The sequence below is a fragment of the Jaculus jaculus genome, chromosome 1, assembly GCF_020740685.1.
Source record: "Jaculus jaculus isolate mJacJac1 chromosome 1, mJacJac1.mat.Y.cur, whole genome shotgun sequence".
NCBI classification, from domain to species: Eukaryota; Metazoa; Chordata; class Mammalia; order Rodentia; family Dipodidae; genus Jaculus; species Jaculus jaculus.
This window is the reverse complement of record NC_059102.1, coordinates 133,879,607-133,901,759: the sequence shown is the minus strand read 5'-3', so window position 1 is coordinate 133,901,759 and position 22,153 is coordinate 133,879,607. Positions and strand designations below refer to the sequence as shown.

The window sequence follows — 22,153 nt, the reverse complement described above, 5'->3', positions numbered from 1 at the left end:
CTACAGGCGTGCACACCCAGCTTCTGTCCTCCTCCCTCTACTTCCTAGTGCCAGGACTACAGGCGTGCACACCCAGCTTCTGTTCTCCTCCTCTACTTCCTAGTGCCAGGACTACAGGCGTGCACACCCAGCTTCTGTCCTCCTCCTTTACTTCCTAGTGCCAGAACTACAGGCATGCACACCCAGATTCTGTCCTCCTCCTCTACTTCCTAGTACAAGGACGACAGGCGTGCACACCCAGCTTCTTTCCTCCTCCCTCTACTTCATAGTGCCAGGACTACAGGCGTGCACACCCAGCTTCTGTCCTCCTCCTCTACTTCCTAGTGCCAGGACTACAGGCGTGCACACCCAGCTTCTGTCCTCCTCCTCTACTTCCTAGTGCCAGGACTACAGGCGTGCACACCCAGCTTCTGTCCTCCTCCTCTACTTCCTAGTGCCAGGACTACAGGTGTGCACACCCAGCTTCTGTCCTCCTCCTCTACTTCCTAGTGCCAGGACTACAGGTGTGCATACCCAGCTTCCGTCCTCCTCCTCTACTTCCTAGTGCCAGGACTACAGGCGTGCACACCCAGCTTCTGTCCTCCTCCTCTACTTCCTAGTGCCAGGACTACAGGTGTGCATACCCAGCTTCCGTCCTCCTCCTCTACTTCCTAGTGCCAGGACTACAGGCGTGCACACCCAGCTTCTGACCTCCTCCTCTACTTCCTAGTGCCAGGACTACAGGTGTGCACATCCAGCTCCTGTCCTCCTCCTCTACTTCCTAGTGCCAGGAATACAGGTGTGCACACCCAGCTTCTGTCCTCCTCCCTCTACTTCCTAGTGCCAGGACTACAGGCGTGCACATCCAGCTTCTGTCCTCCTCCCTCTACTTCCTAGTGCCAGGACTACAGGCGTGCACACCCAGCTTCTGTCCTCCTCCCTCTACTTCCTAGTGCGAGGACTACAGGCGTGCACACCCAGCTTCTGTCCTCCACCCTCTACCTCCTAGTGCCAGGACTACAGGCGTGCACACTCAGCTTCTATCCTCCTCTACTTCCTAGTGCCAGGACTAGAGGCGTGCACACCCAGCTTCTGTCCTCCTCCTCTACTTCCTAGTGCCAGGACTACAGGCGTGCACACCCACCTTCTGTCCTCCTCCTCTACTTCCTAGTGCCAGGACTACAGGCATGCACACCCAGCTTCTATCCTCCTCCTCTACTTCCTAGTGCCAGGACTACAGGCGTGCACACCCAGCTTCTGTCCTCCTCACTCTACCTCCTACTGCCAGGACTACAGGCGTGCACACCCAGCTTCTGTCCTCCTCGTCTACTTCCTAGTGCCAGGACTACAGGCGTGCACATCCAGCTACTGTCCTCCTCCCTCTACTTCCTAGTGCCAGGACTACAGGCGTGCACACCCAGCTTCTGACCTCCTCCTCTACTTCCTAGTGCCAGGACTACAGTCGTGCACACCCAGCTTCTGTCCTCCTCCTCTACTTCCTAGTGCCAGGACTACAGGTGTGCACAACCAGCTTCTGTCCTCCTCCCTCTACTTCCTAGTGCCAGGACTACAGGCGTGCACACCCAGCTTCTGACCTCCTCCTCTACTTCCTAGTGCCAGGACTACAGGTGTGCACACCCAGCTTCTGTCCTCCTCCTCTACTTCCTAGTGCCAGGACTACAGGCGTGCATACCCAGCTTCCGTCCTCCTCCTCTACTTCCTAGTGCCAGGACTACAGGCGTGCACACCCAGCTTCTGACCTCCTCCTCTACTTCCTAGTGCCAGGACTACAGGTGTGCACATCCAGCTACTGTCCTCCTCCTCTACTTCCTAGTGCCAGGACTACAGGTGTGCACACCCAGCTTCTGTCCTCCTCCCTCTACTTCCTAGTGCCAGGACTACAGGCGTGCACACCCAGCATCTGTCCTCCTCCCTCTACTTCCTAGTGCCAGGACTACAGGCATGCACACCCAGCTTCTGTCCTCCTCCTCTACTTCCTAGTGCCAGGACTACAGGCGTGCACACCCAGCTTCGGTCCTCCTCCTCTACTTCATAGTGCCAGGACTACAGGTTTGCACACCCAGCTTCTGTCCTCCTCCACTACTTCCTAGTACAAGGACGACAGGCATGCACACCCAGCTTCTTTCCTCCTCCCGCTACTTCATAGTGCCAGGACTACAGGCGTGCACACCCAGCTTCTGTCCTCCTCCTCTACTTCCTAGTGCCAGGACTACAGGCGTGCACACCCAGATCCTGTCCTCCTCCTCTACTTCCTAGTGCCAGGACTACAGGCGTGCACACCCAGCTTCTGTCCTCCTCCTCTACTTCCTAGTGCCAGGACTACAGGTGTGCACACCCAGCTTCTGTCCTCCTCCTCTACTTCCTAGTACAAGGACTACAGGCGTGCATACCCAGCTTCCGTCCTCCTCCTCTACTTCCTAGTGCCAGGACTACAGGCGTGCACACCCAGCTTCTGTCCTCCTCCCTCTACTTCCTAGTGCCAGGACTGCAGGCGTGCACACCCAGCTTCTGTCCTCCTCCTCTACTTCCTAGTGCCAGGACTACAGGCGTGCGCACCCAGCTTCTGTCCTCCTCCCTCTACTTCCTAGTGCCAGGACTACAGGCGTGCACACCCAGCTTCTGTCCTCCTCCTCTACTTCCTAGTGCCAGGACTACAGGCGTGCGCACCCAGCTTCTGTCCTCCTCCCTCTACTTCCTAGTGCCAGGACTACAGGCGTGCACACACAGCTTCTGTCCTCCTCCTCTACTTCCTAGTGCCAGGACTACAGGCGTGCACATCCAGCTACTGTCCTCCTCCCTCTACTTCCTAGTGCCAGGACTACAGGCGTGCACACCCAGCTTCTGACCTCCTCCTCTACTTCCTAGTGCCAGGACTACAGGCGTGCAAACCCAGCTTCTGTCCTCCTCCTCTACTTCCTAGTGCCAGGACTACAGGTGTGCATACCCAGCTTCTGTCCTCCTCCTCTACTTCCTAGTGCCAGGACTACAGGCGTGCACACCCAGCTTCTGTCCTCCTCCCTCTACTTCCTAGTGCCAGGACTACAGGCGTGCATACCCAGCTTCTGTCCTCCTCCCTCTACTTCCTAGTGCCAGGACTACAGGCGTGCACACCCAGCTTCTGTCCTCCTCCCTCTACTTCCTAGTGCCAGGACTACAGGCGTGCACACCCAGCTTCTGTCCTCCTCCCTCTACTTCCTAGTGCCAGGACTACAGGTGTGCACACCGAGCTTCTGTCCTCCTCCTCTACTTCCTAGTGCCAGGACTACAGGCGTGCACACCCAGCTCCTGTCCTCCTCTTCTTCCTAGTGCCAGGACTACAGGTGTGCATACCCAGCTTCTTTCCTCCTCCTCTACTTCCTAGTGCCAGGACTACAGGCGTGCACACCCAGCTTCTGTCCTCCTCCTCTACTTCCTAGTGCCAGGACTACAGGTGTGCACACCCAGCTTCTGTCCTCCTCCCTCTACTTCCTAGTGCCAGGACTACAGGTGTGCACACCGAGCTTCTGTCCTCCTCCTCTACTTCCTAGTGCCAGGACTACAGGCGTGCACACCCAGCTTCTGTCCTCCTCCCTCTACTTCCTAGTGCCAGGACTACAGGCGTGCACACCCAGCTTCTGTCCTCCTCCTCTACTTCCTAGTGCCAGGACTACAGGTGTGCGCACCCAGCTTCTGTCCTCCTCCTTCTACTTCCTAGTGCCAGTACTACAGGTGTGCACACCCAGCTTCTGTCCTCCTCCCTCTACTTCCTAGTGCCAGGACTACAGGCGTGCGCACCCAGCTTCTGTCCTCCTCCCTCTACTTCCTAGTGCCAGGACTACAGGCGTGCACACACAGCTTCTGTCCTCCTCCTCTACTTCCTAGTGCCAGGACTACAGGCGTGCACATCCAGCTACTGTCCTCCTCCCTCTACTTCCTAGTGCCAGGACTACAGGCGTGCACACCAAGCTTCTGTCCTCCTCCTCTACTTCCTAGTGCCAGGACTACAGGCGTGCACACCCAGCTTCTGTCCTCCTCCCTCTACTTCCTAGTGCCAGGACTACAGGCGTGCACACCCAGCTTCTGTCCTCCTCCTCTACTTCCTAGTGCCAGGACTACAGGCGTGCACACCCAGCTTCTGTCCTCCTCCTTCTACTTCCTAGTGCCAGGACTACAGGCGTGCACACCCAGCTTCTGTCCTCCTCCTTCTACTTTCTAGTGCCAGGACTACAGGTGTGCACACCCAGCTTCGGTCCTCCTCCTCTACTTCCTAGTGCCAGGACTACAGGCGTGCACACCCAGCTTCTGTCCTCCTCCTCTACTTCCTAGTGCCAGGACTACAGGCGTGCACACCCAGCTTCGGTCCTCCTCCTCTACTTCCTAGTGCCAGGACTACAGGCGTGCACACCCAGCTTCTGTCCTCCTCCTCTACTTCCTAGTACAAGGACGACAGGCGTGCACACCCAGCTTCTTTCCTCCTCCCTCTACTTCCTAGTGCCAGGACTACAGGTGTGCACACCCAGCTCCTGTCCTCCTCCTCTACTTCCTAGTGCCAGGACTACAGGCGTGCACACCCAGCTTCTGTCCTCCTCCTCTACTTCCTAGTGCCAGGACTACAGGTGTGCACACCCAGCTTCTGTCCTCCTCCTCTACTTCCTAGTGCCAGGACTACAGGCGTGCATACCCAGCTTCCGTCCTCCTCCTCTACTTCCTAGTGCCAGGACTACAGGCGTGCACACCCAGCTTCTGACCTCCTCCTCTACTTCCTAGTGCCAGGACTACAGGTGTACACATCCAGCTCCTGTCCTCCTCCTCTACTTCCTAGTGCCAGGACTACAGGTGTGCACACCCAGCTTCTGTCCTCCTCCTCTACTTCCTAGTGCCAGGACTACAGGCGTGCACATCCAGCTTCTGTCCTCCTCCATCTACTTCCTAGTGCCAGGACTGCAGGCATGCATACCCAGCTTCTGTCCTCCTCCTCTACTTCCTAGTGCCAGGACTGCAGGCGTGCACACCCAGCTTCCGTCCTCCTCCTCTACTTCCTAGTGCCAGGACTACAGGCGTGCACACCCAGTCTGTCCTCCTCCTCTACTTCCTAGTGCCAGGACTACAGGCGTGCACACCCAGCTTCTGTCCTCCTCCCTCTACTTCCCAGCACCAGGACTACAGGCATGCACACCCAGCTTCTGTCCTCCTACCTCTACTTTCCAGCACCAGTATACAGGCGTACACACCCAGCTTCTGTCCTCCTCCCTCTACTTTCCAGCACCAGTATACAGGCGTACATACCCAGCTTACACCAGTGGTTTTTCAAAATGCTCGAGCCCATGAAGCCCTATGAGTACAGCTCGCCAAACATAGCTGGCTCCTACATGCTCCTGGGCCATCCACATAAATCTGACTTAGCAATCATGTGGAAGAGGTCAGAAACTTGCATTTGCTTTTAATGCACAAAGTGGCCATTGTAAAAAAAATCTACAGCGCCTCCTTGGGTGCATCTGCTTTATCTGCTGTGGAATAAAGGGTTGAAACCAAGTTTGGAAACCTCAATTCTCCACCAAGCTCCCACCTCACTGTAGAGATACTGCACAGCGAGGAGCTCATGACAACACCACTGCCGACCTAGGTTTCTAACTAATGGGCAATTTGCCTTTAAGATTCACAGGTGCACTCTGGGCCAACACTGAACTGAGAGCTGCCTTTGCATATCATGACTCTCAGAGCAGGCAGCTAGTTTTAAGAAGTGGATTATTTGAAAAATAAAATATCCCTAATATCTTAGAATCCCATTAGATATGAAAAGGCAGACCCTCACACTTCCTTCTTTATCCAGCTACTCTGTTTTATCTCTGGCCAGATGGAAAATGAGAAGGTTCACATCCATCAAACTTCTACCTTATCAGCTTTCACTGCGAAAACGCTTGTCAAAATGCTCTGTGGTTACTTTTAAATATACAAAGAAAATGTCTTCAAAATCTTAATGAGGTATAGATGCTCAGTGATGTGAGGAGAATTTCTACAATCAGCGTGAGATATAGTGTGTAAGCCATACTCTATGGAGTCTCACAGCTCCTCAGCTGTGATGGAAGCGGATCATAGCTGAAGAAGTAAATTGGGGTGCCGGGCCACCTATCCCACTTCACTCTATATAGCCACTTCCATTTTTCTTTCCATAAGAGTTCACCTAAGAATTTACAATAATAATAGTAGAACGGCAATCAAAGCCACTGGACCAAGATAGTACTGCATAGAGATTAACAACTGGGCATGGTGCTAGCTGTAAAGGCTGCCAAAGATCTGAGCACAGGGTGCAGTGGGGCCTTCACCACTATGGTGCCTGTCATTCCAGCATTTGGGAGGTGGAGAGGGTGGAGGGGGTGGAGGAGGAGAATCGGGAGTTTGAGGTCATCCTTGACTATATAGTGAGTTCAAGGCCAACCTGGGTTATATGAGACCTCATCTGGGGAAGAACAAAGGAGCCGCAGTTGAGTGTCAAGGCCCAGAAAGGTCAGATACCACACAAGACATCACAACTCTCTTAACAGCACACCCAGAAGATGCAAAGGAAGACCCAACTCCACCCACTCTTCCCAGATGACAGACTCATTTGGGTCTAGACCAGGAATGCAATTCTACTTCCCACGCACAGGGCAAACAGGAAGCACAATCTTCAAGTCCAGACTCCAACCCACCTGACTGGCTCTTAGCACAGTGCCATTCTCTGTACTCCCAAAGCATTTGGTTCACCCTGCTATCAGCACTAATCAAATCACGTTTTCATAAACACTGTCTGCATTTCTATCACATTTCTCCAGTAGATGCCTTCAAAAAACTGTCTGATTTGATTCAGTCCACTACACCCTGTGCCCAGAGCAGAGCCTGGAACAGTGGTGCAAAACTGAGGAGTGTCCCACAGAGATTCAGAAAAGACAAGATAAAACAGAGAGGACCGGCTATCAAAGCAGCTTTACTAGCAGCCTCAGGCAGGAGCCAGTGAGCTGCCCCAATCTCTCCTTGTGGGGCATTCAGAGGTCAAGGACTGGAAAGGAATGGACAAGCACGCTCCTCAGGGCAGAGGGTAGTGTTGTTTGCAGAAGAAAGGTGCAGCCTGGGTGACTGCACCAGGAAAAGGGTAGAACACACTTATTAGTCAGCACCATCCAGGGGTCTCCAGTGGGCAGTGGTGTGTCATTCGCAGTCCTTGGCCAGCACCTACCACAAAACTACAAGCAGGAAATAAGGAAAGCAGATGAGAAATGTGACCATTATGACCTCAGTGACAAGAATCACAGTAGGGTTTTTCTCACAAATTAAAATTTATTACTCATTTAATGCTAAAATAGATAAAGCACTCCATTTTAGGAAGGCAAACATGAGAACTTAAGTGGTTTGCATAGAGGGTAAGCACCTCTGAGTGAAGCTCGATTCCAACTCAAGTCCTGCACTGCTTTCCACTACTGCAAAGGCACCTACTAAAACAGACACATTTCTCCACTTGTGTTGTGCCAAGCTTACCTTATCGCACCTAAGCCTTACAAGCAATCCCTGTTCTACTGATAAGAAAGGCACACCACAGTCCAGAGAGACAGAGGAGCTGGTTCACAGTGCAATGGCTAGTAAGTGATGAAGCTGGGACTCAATCCAGTGTGACTCCAGAGTCTTGACATTCAGGTTCCCGTATAAGAAACTGATTTACAGGGTGAGAACGTCCAACAAAGTCCATTTAAACATTATGCTATGAGGATGCCAATTCAATACACACCTAATTTTTTAAAAAATAAGTGAAAATCAAGGGAAAGATTTTGACCTTGATAAAAATATTCCATCACAGGTCCATGGGCTTAGCTATGAGTCACTAACTTGAGACACTATCTCCAAATGCCATATTTTGAGTATGTCTCCCCAGGAAATGTACTAGATAACACCCCAATCTCATCTGGGGTTATCCATCAATGAATTTCATAATGTCATAGACCTAGGCCAAATTACCCTAAAACTAAACCTACTCCTAGAAAAGCACAGTGGATTGGTCAAATGGGTGATGGTAACAATTACAATTAGTTTTGGCCTGGAACGAGCAAATGCATCCCACAGAGCTAGGGCTCGGGTAGGAAAGCACACACTTGTCAAGGCAGCAGATGACAGGTACCATGACAGATGTGAGCATTGCCAGATAGTCTGGGAGCAGTAGTTCAGCCAAGGTCTACACACTACTGTACGGGAGGACAAAATGAAAGAGACTTGCTCTTGTTCTCACCTGTTCAGAGTAGAATAGCAAGTATCTGAGTCAGAGGTGGCAATCTCAAGTACAGATCCCCACCCCCTTCCCCAAGCACACCACCACCACCAATGAATGCACAGGCTAAAAGGAAAGTCTTAAGTCTCTGGGAGAAAACAATGCATCTAAGCCAGAAATGTGAGGGAGGACAGTAAAGATCAAACCACCTTCCTATCATAGGTTACAGAGGTAAGAACACTTGAAATGCAAGTCAGGATACTCAACTGGGCATAGTGGTTTGTTTCTTTACAAAGGCCCTAAAGGGATATGTGTTCCTTGGGTGGCAAGGAAGTCTAATAACACAATAGGTGAGACTATGACTCTCACTTTGGGGCCTTTCTCACTGTATAAGACCCCCAGTAAACACTAATGTTTGTATTTACCAGATCCTAACAAGAGCGCCTGCACATTGCAAAGACTCAACAAACGTGTGTTAAATAACCCAACAAACTGCACATTATAGCACATGCTGAGCCAACTGGTAAGAGGAATCACAGACAAAACAAACATAAGGACTGCAGAGATGGCTCAGCAGTTCAGGTGCTTGCCTGCATTGCCGAAGGACCTGGGGTTGATTCTCCAGTACCCACATAAAGCCAGATACACAAGGAGACACATGTGCCTGAAGTTTGCAATGGCTAGAGGCACTAGCGTGCCCCTTCCTTCTCTATCTCCCTCTATCTGCATCTCTCTCTGTCTCTCTTAAATAAATAAGTAAAATATTAAAAAGAAAATAGAAAACTGACCCTCTTCTGGCCCAACTTCTCATCATGTACACGCATAATCAAACATACAGTGTCCATCCATCTCTGACCTAAGCTGTTTTCAACAAAGGCATTCTCTCTTCCCACAATGAGACTGCAATGAATGATTTTGGTATGAGCAAAGGATGGTTTGATCACATTCAAAGGAGCACTGGTTGGCTTATCATCAGCCTTGTAGGAATATCACACAATCTAAGATGGTTTGCTATGTGTCCTCTGTGTAGAAGTTAAGTCAGGGCTCGTCTACAAACAGCACTGCAGTGTTTACAACTGATTGTTAAGCTTTGTTCAAGAAAAGAGAATGGAAAACAGCTAGATGCAGTCCCAGGAACTGAAAAACCTTAATACTGACAAGCTCACCAGCTTGGATAGCATCGATCTGACCCTAAGTAGAGTTGTCTGGATTGAATGGGGTATTGTTGAAGACGTATACTGTTCAGTCCTCTTTATAAAAGCCCACCACAGGCAATGCTTCCCTCAGGCCTCAGCACCAGCAGTCATCTTAGCACTGAATTTAACACTTAGGTGTTATCTTAACAGATCCATCTCATAGACACTGGATACCTTGTGCCTCAATTTTCCTTTCTACTCTTGTTGCCAGAGTGACCAGCTGGATTCTAGTACTCTTCTTCAGCCCTGTGCAAGACATAACAACCTGCTTGACAAATACCCTATGGTTCTACATTCCTAGTCACCCTTGTTTTTCTTTGATCCTAATGCCTTTATCTTTCTTCTTAATCTCATTTATCTTATTACTTCTATAAAACTCTACAAGTCATTGTGAAACACAGAAAATAGTAAGTCACACTTTTTAAAGCTTCAATTAGCCAGAACACTTGGGGCTGGTTTTCTTGAAAACATATTATTCTGGTCTGCGAAAAGCTGAGAATATAAAAGTCTTCCTTTTTTTCCAAAAGCACAATATTTTTAACTATCATTGGTTTACAATAGCCACTATGTAGTATGCAAGGCAAAGTCATGAAGTTAGAGTCCAGAGACCAGATTCATGCTATCTATTTGTTATTTTCTAGGCAATCATGGTCAAGCCATTTAAATTATGAAGATCATGCTAACCTGCAAATGGGAATAACATTCTCTGTACCCAAATAAGGAGTTGTGACTACATGTGAAAAATGGCCAGCCATTTTATGCCCTGCAAGACACTCTCCAGCAAGGGATCATAAATGCATTATTCCATCACTCTGAATAGAAATTTTCATTCTCAAAGAGAGTGCTGAACATTTATACAATGGAGTTCTACTCAGCGGTAAAGAAAAATGAAGTTATGAAATTTGCAGAAAAATGGATGGACCTGGAAAGTATTATACTAAGTGAGGTAACCCAGGCCCAGAAAGCCAAGTGCCACATGTTCTCTCTCATATGTGGATCCTAGCTACAGATGACTGGGCTTCTGCGTGAGAAGGAAAATACTTAGTAGCAGAGGCCAGTGAGTTAAAAAGGAGACATAAAGGGTAGAGAAAGGAAGGGAGGAGGATACTTAATAGGTTGATATTGTATATATGTAATTACAATGATTGTAATGGGGAGGTAATATGATGGAGAATGGAATTTCAAATGGGAAAGTGTGGGGGTGGGGAGGGAGGGAATTACCATGGGATATATTTTATAATCATGGAAAATGTTAATAAAAATTTTTAAAAAAATAAAAACAAAGAGAGTGCTGAAGCTAAAGCTGGATGTAGGCTCTGTCCTGCATTACTGTCTCAGATATATAAAGAAGTACAAAAATTAAACTCCAAGAAAACAAATCATCCAACCTAAAACAGGCTAAGGAACTAAATGGACAGTCTTCAAAAGAGAAATACAAATGGCCAATAAATACTTAAAAAGAGTGTCTAACACCTTTAACCATCAGCAAAATGTAAATTAAAAATGCTTTGAGATTCTATCTCACCCAGGCAGATTGGCTATCATTAATAAAATAAATAACAAATGCTGGCAAGAATATAAGAAAAGAGGAACCCTTATTCACTGTTCAGTGTTGGTCTATTAATAAGAGCTAAAAAATGGAGTCAAACTAGATAGCCATCAACAGATGAGTGGATGAAGACAAGGTGGCACAGGTATGCAACAGTTTTATGCAGCCATAAAGAATGAAGTTATGATATTTGCATAAAAAAGATGCAAGTGAAAAGCATTATCTTAAGCAAATAAGCCAGAGTTAGAAACGCAAACAGTATAGTGCTTTTCCTTATTTCTTTCATATGTGGAACTTAGATTTAAAAGTTTGTGTGTGTGTGTGTGTGTGTGTGTGTGTGTATACGTATATATTTGTGTTTTGTAGGTCATAAAACTAGAAAGGCAATTATCAGAGGGGAGGAAGAGATATTAAGAAAGACGGAGCTGTGGGTGAGGTTTTCCCTTGGCTGGGCCTGGGATGGCTCAAGCCCAGGCCCAGTCCCAGTCCCAGCCTAAAGGGGCCCCCCACCCCCTTACTCTCCACATGGGCTCCTTTATCCCCTCCAGCTCCCCACATGGCAGGAGCTCCTTGAACTTTCTTTCCTCTTTTCCTTCTATGCATTGTTTCCAGGCCCTCCACGTGGGATCTCTAGCCACATGGGTAACTTTCCTTGGCTCAGTACTTCCCTCAACAAATATAATAACTTAATTTTAAAAAAAGAAAGATAGGAGATGGAGTAATAAAGGATTACATGTGCTAAGGAAACAGCAGGTACTAATGAGGGAAAGGAGTAAAAGAAAAGGAACAGGCAGGGGAACAATGAAAAAGTATAATGGAAGGCCTTTTCTCATCTTCTTCTCTGCTCTCTCTCTCACCCAAGCCTTTGTCAATTATTGGCTTAAATACCCCTCCACAAGGGTCCCTCTCAGCATAGAAATCAAGTCCAAGCACTCAAGCACTCCCAGGCCGTCCAAAATCCATCATCTCTCCAGGTTAATCTGCCATATCCCTACAAGACAATGTCCTTCGCTACAGTCCCAAGCTCTTCTCCAAACACACTGTACTCACTTCTAGCTCTGAAACTTTACCTTCTGTGCAAAACGCTTGTCTACTATTAAAGTTCAACGTCAGTGTCCTGGATTACCTTCTATGGTCCTGCAAGTCACCTTCTTCCTCTATGTTCCCATGGTAGCATGATCCTATCTCTGTTTTGGAAGTGTGTCCATACCCACAAGAGGGCCTGCACTAAGTGTTCAATAGTGCTGAATTATAAGTGGATTCCTTTTCTTTGCCAGGGCAGAAGGGGAGGCCACTATGAGGTCTTAGGTTTGTCAGTGTCTATTGAAAGGCGACACCAGAAGCAGCCGCTGACTGAGAGGCACTCTAATTAACAGCAGTAGACTTGTGAGATTCAAGGCTAATGGGTCATGCTCCACAGGTGTACTCATCCTAACACCATGAAGCAAAAACATACCCCAGCATGTCTCCCCAGACACATGTAAAATGTTCTTCTGAGGAACAGCCAAAATCTTAGGTTATAACCAGAAAATTAAATAGAGACAGCAATGGCTGCAAGAATGAAAGTCTGTACTATAGTACCTTATCAGAAATATGTGCAATACAATATATAAAAGCAGTCACTCTGGCTGGTAAATCTCAGGCCCAAAACTGGGCTGCCTACCACAGCGAACTGCTAACCAAGGAGACCCATGAGATCCCCCAAAATAATGTAGGCCATTGCCAAAACATTTGATTACCTGCCAGAGCTAAAAAGTATGACCCTATTGCTGAAGACACCATAGGCTACAGTCACAGGACATCAGAATACCAGGCTGGAACAGAAAGGGAAACTAGCTCCCTTGTGGCTAGCCCTTATAGTGCTGGAGAGTCCTATGGGAGCCACTGGAGGACAATGGTCACAAATAGCATGAATGAGCAGGGGACCCTGCAGACTATAAAACTAACCAGCCAGGCAAGAAGTACACACTTGTGCAATAGTGGCCCAACTACTCTCTGGCTACGAGGCCTGCTCAGTGGGAAATAACTCATATCTGGTACTGAAAACCAGGTCAGTATCACATGGTCAGGACACTCAAATATTTCAGAGAGAAGCCCCCACTGCTCTCTGGAGAAGAAGAGTGGACTTGCACACCAAAAAGTCTCTCACATAACTTTGCATATGCCGTATAAGCCAAGCTGCTCTCACTCTTGGTTGGAAAATCTTATTTTACAGATAGCAGAAAAAATCAAAGCAGAACCAAGATCCATCAATAAGACAAGATAGATAACTGCCCACAAGACACACCTCCTCTACCACATCTGTTGGGGCCCAGGAGAAATTTCAGAGGAAGTGGCAACAAAAATACTGCTCTTACTGCTAGCCTGACAACATAGCTCCAGGGCAATGGTAAGAGACACAGTGACCAATCAAAACCTATCAAAGCAAAAATCCAAAGGCTACAGAGAACTCCACACCTAATCAGATTGCTACCAGGTGTGCCGTGGCTCAAGGAAGCTTGTGGGACAGGGGTCAGGAAGACTGTAAGAGCCACAGAATGGACAGGAATGCCCTGAAGCACAGCTCCCTACACTTCAGGGACTGACTGAGGCCTTCATGACCCCACAATGAATACCATAACCCCACTGAGAGCGTAACAAGAGCAGGAACAAGGGGATAAGAGTATAACCTGACATAATATGCATAAAATTTAATTTTTTTAAAAAGCAGTCACCATGCGATACCAGGAAGTTGTGCATCCCAGGCCAGCTCACTTGAGGTAATATAAAAAAGCATTCACGATATGATGCCACTAAGTACCATTATGTCCCAAGTCAGCTCACTTTCCATGAGCATTTAGGATACACAGCTGTTGTTTTGGTCTTCCCAGGACCTTACAACAAAATACACCTTTCTCTGGGCACCTGCTCATCCTCCTGCAAACATGTGGCTCTTAAGCATGCTGCCAATGATGGCACATACATGCACACATACTCCTGCCAAAGCAAACGGCATGTGACCCAAGCTGTGCTGCTCAAAACCTCACTGTTTGGACATGCCAGCAGGCAGTGCATGTCTTCCTTCCTTTCCTACAATCCACTGGGAAGACATGATCCCAGCAGGGCTGGCAAGGCAGGAACCAAGCACTTGGAACTTGAGTTAGGGAATCTAAGAAAAAGTAGTCTGATGCTGGGCATAGTGGTTTGTGTCTATAATCCCAGCACTAGGGAAGCACACCATGGCCATGAGTTCAAAGCCAGCCTGGACTACAGTGAGTTCTAGGCAAGCCAGAGCTACAATGTGAGATCCTGGAGGGGAAGAGGGAAAAAGAGAGGGGGAGAGGAGTGAGAATGTTTATATATGTAAATAAACTGTGGAATCAACAATGCCTGGAAAAAGAGGGCTATGTAGGCAAAGACAACAAATCCACCTGACGCACTTATATAGAGATTTGAAATGCTCACTGCAAAAAAAATTAAAGGACAAAAGTTACATATTATATACATTCATAGATATGATATATGTGTTAATATGACAAATTTTACTGAGTGAACATCTTTAAGATGGCAGTAGGGGCAGAGTTATTTTAAACTAAAAAGCACTGTTACACAAGAATGAGGATTATTAAAATGGACTGTGAAAACTGCAATTCTGTAAAAGGACCCTGTGGCCTGACTTTGTTATCCCTTCTATAAAGGCCCACTACTCCGATCTCATCCCTCCCATTCAAACCAAACATTACCTCCTCCTGGAACATTTCCCTGACTACTCCATCCCAGCAGAACCTGGTGTACTACACATATGCAGCAAGCTCCATTCATCAGCAACAAATATAAAACTAGATGCTTAAGTCCTATCATGTAGGGCATCTCATCTTCCATAGAAAAGTAAAGCTTGCAGAAGTTGTGCCACGTATTTCCATGCATCTAAACCAGACTTCTTTAGTATTCTACAACATTGAACAAATATGGGAAATAGGTCTTCTATAAGCAAATAATAAATTGGCATACTCCAATATGGTGGTGGCAGCATAAATTAGACCACCCTTTGGACTAGTAATAACCCAGCAGCAAAATTAACCAATATAAAATACTTGCCCTAAGTGATCCCATAACCTCACTCCCCAAAATCTGCCCTAAGAATTTCAAAACAAAATGCCTTTATGCTCAAAGATGTTTACTGTGGCATTATCTAAATAACCTAAATGGCCAACGCAGGGAGTAAACTATTAAGCAATTATGTAAAAGCTATCAACAAGAATACACACCATTCAAGATAAACATTCCGGATCCTACACAGCATGGAAAATGCCTAAGGTAAAGTGATTAAACACTATAATGTTGTGGTTAGCCTGTGACTGGACAAAAGGCTCAGTTGTACCTGGACAGAGAGTAACACTGATGACAGATAGCACTACTTTGCTAAGGTAGACGAAGTGTAGCTGATATTTTCTTCTCTCTCTACATCTCCATTATTGTTCCCTATGTGTTTGCCCCAACTTTTATTACACAAGCATTTGTACTTCACTTCCCTATTCAGTGTTCACACTGGGAACACAACCTGTGGATTCTGACATCCCTGCCAACAACAGCCCAGAAAGAACTCCAGTGGTTACCTGTGGGCTCTACACTGAGCCCTCTGCTGAGATGACTGTCTGCCCCAGGCCATGGAACAGAAAACTCATAACCTCATACCAATGACCATGAGCTCTGAAGCTCCATCCAGCCTGACTGCACCAAGGATATGAGGATGTGACTCCCAGGAGGGATTAAATCAAAATGCTGAGTACTAAAGTTTAGATATAATTGAAATTTAGTAAGTGCACCAAATTTAGAAATAATTTTTCAATGCTATTATATTACCCAGTGTTGAATAGAGTACAGTTTTTAAAACGATCGGAGAAAAGGCTGGTAATTTTTCAGGAGAACAATTTGAATATGTCTTTAAAATGCTCATACTTCTTGACCCAGTAATGAAACCTCTTATCAGAATAGTCAGTGGATAAACACCTATGTTCAAGGATGCTTGCTGCAGCATCAGTTAAAAGGCACAGAGGGTGAAAGGATCAAATGCTCTGTGATAAACGACTAGTCATACATAAACTTCACAGTGTCTAAGTGACAAAATACACTGATAACAACACTCATGACCTGGCAGCACACCAAGAGTGAGCAGTGGGGCTGGAGAGCTGGCTTAGTGGTTAAGAGCTTGCCTGTGAAGCCTAAGGACCCCAGTTCGAGGCTTGATTCCCTAGGACCCACGTTAGCCAGATGCACAAGGGGGCGCACACATCTGGAGTTCGTTTGCAGTGGCTGGAGGCCCTGGAGCACCCATTCTCTCTCTCTCTCTCTCTCTCTCTGTCTCTTTCTCTCTCTGTCTGTCGGTCTCAAATAAATAAACAAAAAAATTTAAAAAAAAAAAAAAGAGTGAGCAGTGGACTAAAAAAATTAAAGACTAGAGCTGGAGAGATAGCTAAGTGGTTAAGGTGTTTGCCTGCAATGCCAAAGGACCCTGGTTCAACTCTCCAGGACCCATGTAAGCCAGGTGCACAAGGGGGCACATGCAACTGGAGTTTGTTTGCAGTGGCTGGAAGCCATGGCATGCCCATTCTCTCCCTACCCCTCTCTCTCCCTCTCTCTCCCTCCCACTCTCTCTCTCTCTCTCTCTCTCTCTCTCTCTCTCTCTCTCTCTAATAAATAAATAAATAAAATATATTTTTAAAAAATTACAAACTAAAAAACACAGGACACAAACTATTTTTGGTTTGCTACCAATGGTGAAAAGGAAAGAATGAGAACAGAAGGAGTGAAACATCAAATAGTGAGGCTGATCTTTTTCAGATAAGGAGATGATGAAGGAAACCCCTTTACATTTTTCAGATTTTCCTTAGTTTACTGCATGGAACATCCTATTCCCCTGCCAGTAGAAACTACCAGAGAACCCAGCTCTGATGCACTGCCCACCACATCAGAAGAGCTACAGAACCTACCTGGATAGTGCGAGCCCCTCTGCTCCCCTCTTGGTGGGCTTCCTCTAGGTCCTTCTCCAACCTCAGCTTTTCCTGCTGCAGGTCGCTCAACTCCTGGTTGATCTTTTTAATGTTCCTGAGCAGCCTGCGGTTCTCGGTGCATTTAGTGAGGTTTTCCGAGCGCAGATCAGCCAAAAGAGCCTCCTTTTCTGCCAGAGCAGCCTCATAGTCCTCAGACCCCTAGGAGAGAGGGAGAGGAGCTGGTGTTCATACCACAATCAGAAAACCAAGAAGACCTACTGCTGTTTCCACCTGGTGGGGAGGGAGAAGGAAAATAAAAATAACAAAGATAATATTCAGGATACAAAGCACAAATACCTAGAACTTTGGACCAACCCAGAGTGATGTTTATGCCATGATGGTGCTGTGAAGGAAGGAAAATCCGCAACTGGGTAAAAGTATCTCCTGATAAACGTTATGATAGCTGACTTTAGTGCACAGAGAATATGGTTCACTTTTTTTTTTATCAGCTCTCGGATTTTCAAATGTTATTGTTTTTATAATGGTATAATGGGTTTTAAACAATTTAATTAACTTTAAAAGAGTAGAAAATGGGGCTTGGAATATAGCTCAGTGATAGATTACTTGCCTAGTATATGTGAGGCCCTAGGCTCAACCCCCTCCCCATACCATAATAAGTGGATACAGACAGGCAGATGAATTAAAAAGTAAGTAAGTAAGTAAACAGCTTCATTTGAAAAGTCTGTCATCAGAAAATATATGATTAAATTTGGGATTCAAATGATCCAGAGCCTGTCTGGCTCCCCCAGCACTGTCCCACCTTGGTCTTGCCAGGCAAGGTTCCAATTAAGACCAATAAACAGAGAAGAATAAAAAGGAGGGGACTATACTCCAGGGGGATCTCTAGAGCCAGGAGCATCAGTTAGGGAGCTATCAAATATGGTTACTGTTAACAGTTGCCATCAGATGGTGAATGTTCTGCAGGATTATCACAACAGCAAAGTCTCTATATGAATCCAAGCTCCAACTCCAGTGCACACACTGTATTCATTTCATGAAAACACTTTTGATGTTAAATTTTCCTTAAATGGTCCTTTGAAAAACTTCCCCAGAGAGCTTTTTACCTTTTCCAAAATGATGCCCAAGTGGTAAATGCTTGGCCCAACTAGACTTGGCTAGAAGTTAAAGGCCAAGTACAAAATTAAGCTAATTATCCTTGCCCACTGTAAACGAATAAAAAAGTACTTGCTCAAGACCAGTTTTAGCTGCGTGACTTGGAAGATGTTAGCTTTGAAGAATTAATGAACAGATATATCAAAATCAAAATGAAAATAAAAATTAAAGACTGAGTAGTCAAGGAATATTATGGCAGAAGGGATAGAAGATTATTAAGAGCCACAGAGTGGATAGGAAAACCCTGAGACACAGTCCCCCACTACCCCAGAGGGAGTGAGACCTTCATGACCGCACAGTGAATATCACAACCCCACTAAGGAAGGCCTCTATGGAAATAGGGACAGGGGAGAGGGGATAAAAGAGTATAACATGTTATATTAAATTAAGTTTAAAAGAAAGACTGAGTAACATTCCCATTCACAATTGCCTCAAAATAAATAAATAATCTTGGAATAAACCTTACCAAGGAAGTAAAGGATCTCTACAATGAAAATGTCAAAACACTCAAGACAGAAACTGCAGAAGACACTAGGTAATGGAGAGACATCCCTTGTTCTTGGATCAGAAAAATCAATATTATAAAAATTTCAATCTTACCCAAAACAATCTACACATTTAACGTAATCTCCATCGAAATTCCAATGGCATTCTTCACAGAAATATAAAAAATCCTAAAATTTATTTGGAAGCACAAATAAAAACCTAGAATCGTCAAAACAATTTTAAGCAACAAAAATAACTGGTGGGATCACCACACCTAATTTTAAGCTATATTACAAAGCCATAGTAACAAAAACAGCACAAACAAATACATAGATCAATGGAACAGAATACAGGACCTAGGTGAAAGTCCAGGCAGCTACAGCCATCTGATTTTGGATGAAAATGCCAAAAATAAGCCAGATGTGATGGCGCACACCTTTAATCCCCACACTCGGGAGGCAGAGGTAGGAGGATTGCCATGAGCTTGAGGCCAACCTGAGATTCCATAGTGAATCCCAGGTCAGGCTGGGGCTAGAGTGAGACCCTACCTCGAAAATCCAAAAGAAAGAAAATGCCAAAAATATTCCTTGCAGAAAAGACAGCCTCTTTATCAAATTGGCCTGGGAAAACTGGATACCTATAGAAGGATGAAAATAGACCCTTATCCTTTCTCCATGCACAAGAATCAAGTCAAAATGAATCAAAGATCTTAGGATTAGACCTGAAACTCTGAAATTGCTAGAGACAAAAGTAGAGGAAACCCTTAAGCATACTGGTATAGGCATCAACTTTCTAAATATGACCCCAGTTGCTCAGGAAATAAAACCACTAATCAACCACGGAGACCTCATGACATTAAAAACTTGTACAGCAAAGCACACTGTGAATAGAGTATGGAGGCAACCTGTAGATCAGGAGAAAATTTTTGCCAGCTGTACAATCTGACAAAGGATTAATATCCAGGATATACCAAAAACTAAATAATAAGAAATCAAAAAACTCAATTTAAAAATGGGCTATGACAACCAGGCATGGTGGTGCACATCTTTAATCCTAGCACTTAGGAGGCAGACATAGGTGGATCCCCATTAAGTTTGAGGCCACCCTGGGCCTAAATAGTGAATTCATAGGCAGCCTGGGCTAGAGAGTAAGACCCTATCTCAAAAAAAATAAATAAATAAAAATAAAAGGGGGTAGGGGCTACTTAATTAAATAGAGAGTTCTCAGAAGAAGATACACAGATGGCCTATAAACATCTAAAACAATGTTCCACATCCTTAGCCATCAGGAAAAATGCAAATTAAACTACTTTGAGATTCCCTCTCACTCCTATCTGAATGGTTATCATCAAGAAAACAAATGACAATAAGTGCTGACAAGGATATGGAAATAGAGGAACCTTTCCACACTGTTGATGAGAATGTAAAGTAATAAGGCCAGCCAGGCATGGTGGCACATACCTTTAATCCCAGCACTTGAGAGGCAGAGGTAGGAGGATCACCATGAGTTCAAGGCCACCCTGAGACTACATAGTGAATTCCTGATCAGCCTGGGCTAGAGTGAGACCCTACCTTGAAAAACAAAATAATAAATAAATAAAATAAAATGGCACAGCCATTGTGGAAAACAATGTGGAGATTCTTGAGACAGCTAAAAGTTGATTTACTATATGACCCAGCTATAGCACTCCTAGGCATATATCCTAAGGACTCGTCTCACCACCTTAGAGATACTTGTTCAACCATGTGTATAGCCACTCTATTCATAATAGCTAGGAAATGGAACCAGCCTAGATATCCCTCAACCGACAAATGGATAATGAAGATGTGGTACATTTAAACAATGGAGTTCTCTATTCAGTGGTAAAGAAAAATGGTATTATGAAATTTGCAGGGAAATGGATGGATCTGGAAATGATTATACTCGGTGAAATAACCCAGGCACAGAAAGCCAAGCACGGCATGTTCTCTCTCTCATATGTGGACCCTAGCCGCAAATGTTTAAACTTCTACATAAGTTGGGATAAAAACTGGTAGCAGAGGCCAGTAAGCTAGAACGGGGCTATACGGGAGGAGCCAAAGGAGAGGTAGGCCTGCTTACAATGCACTCTTCCAGACACAAAATGGCCTGGATATCCATGACCCTGCAGCACCTGCTATTGCCTACACAAAACCCTCATAATTGGAGGAAAAGATTATGACATCAAAATAAAAGAGAGACTGATTGAGAGAGGGATGGGATATGATGAAGAGTAGATTTGTGAAGAGCAAAGTGGGGGAGAGGAGGGAATTATTATGGTTTATTGTCTACAATTATGGAAGTTGTCAATAAAGAAAAGTTTTAACAGCCAGGTGTGGTGGCGCACGACTTTAATCCCAGCACTCGGGAGGCAGAGTTGGGAGGATCACTGTGAGTTCGAGGCCACCCTGAAACTACATAGTAAATTCCAGGTCAGCCTGGAGTAGAGTGAAACCCTACCTTGAAAAAAAAAAGTGTTTTTTTTTTTTAAACAAAGGCCTAAGTGAGGTCAGGGGAAGAGATTGTATAAAAGAGTGGGAGGGGGTGGTGCACACCTTTAATCCCAGCACTCGGGAGGCAGAGGTAGGAGGATCGCCATGAGTTCGAGGCCACCCTGAGAATACATAGTGAATTTCAGGTTAGCTTGAGCTAGAGCAAGATCCTACCTCAAAAAACCAAACACACACACACAAAAAAAAAATCAAGATATTCTAAATAAGACATATGAAAATCTACTTTCTTGGATGATGGCACATCCACAAGCCATAGATTATTACTAGAAAATTTTCAGTGCCAGGAATGGAATACCTTCCAGTGAGTTGTTGGCCAGGGAGGTCCCTGTTGCCTCCAAAACATTATAGGCTATTGCCAAGGCCATTGGTTTCCCATGAGAAAGAGATGGTAAGACCCTACTGCTGAAGACTTCACATGCCTGAGCAGCAAAGTCACTGAGATATCAAGTTGGTGCTGAGTACAAAACCTTCTCCTTGTAACCCAGCCAATAGCAAGCTGGAGACTGAAGTCATCAGCGGTGAAAACAGTGGATACTAGAAACCTCAAGTTTGGCCAGAAAGGCCAAATGACTGAACAAGTGCAATAATGGCATGTCTGCTCTAAGGGAAACCAACTGCTCTTTAATTGGACTGAAGGCCCACTCTATGGGAGGGAATACATGACTGATAATGAAAACCTAATCAAAAAAGCATTTGGCAGGGGAGGTCATGAGCCTTAGGTGTATAAAGCCTGCTCTGGTCTGGATAAATGCATACATTATTCTCACCAAATTGCCCTGAAAGCACTATACTTAATGTTCATATTCATATATGAATGCTACTCTCACTTCTGGTTAGAGAAACTTCTCTTTTCAGATGGCAATGACCACTGGGATGACCTAAAAGACAACACAGTGCTGAGAAGAAGGGACGGAGGAGTGTCCAGCACTGAAATATCTCACACCCTCCAAGGTTCAGGGTCCATTGTGAAAGAGGTGGCAGAAAGAATGTAAGAGCCAAAGGAAGGGTACCATTCCCTACATACAACTGTCCAGACA

General features: G+C 45.7%; 1 protein-coding gene across 4 annotated transcripts in view; it reads right to left on the bottom strand.

The window, feature by feature from the left end:
- Cdk5rap2 (CDK5 regulatory subunit associated protein 2) overlaps positions 1-22,153 on the bottom strand; it is a 234,187-nt gene that overhangs the window by 127,082 nt on the left and 84,952 nt on the right. For all 4 annotated transcript variants that reach the window (XM_045150597.1, XM_045150610.1, XM_045150615.1 and 1 more), the window contains exon 12: positions 16,927-17,145. In XM_045150597.1, coding sequence (XP_045006532.1) covers positions 16,927-17,145 — 219 coding nt within the window. The remainder of the gene's footprint in view (positions 1-16,926; positions 17,146-22,153) is intronic.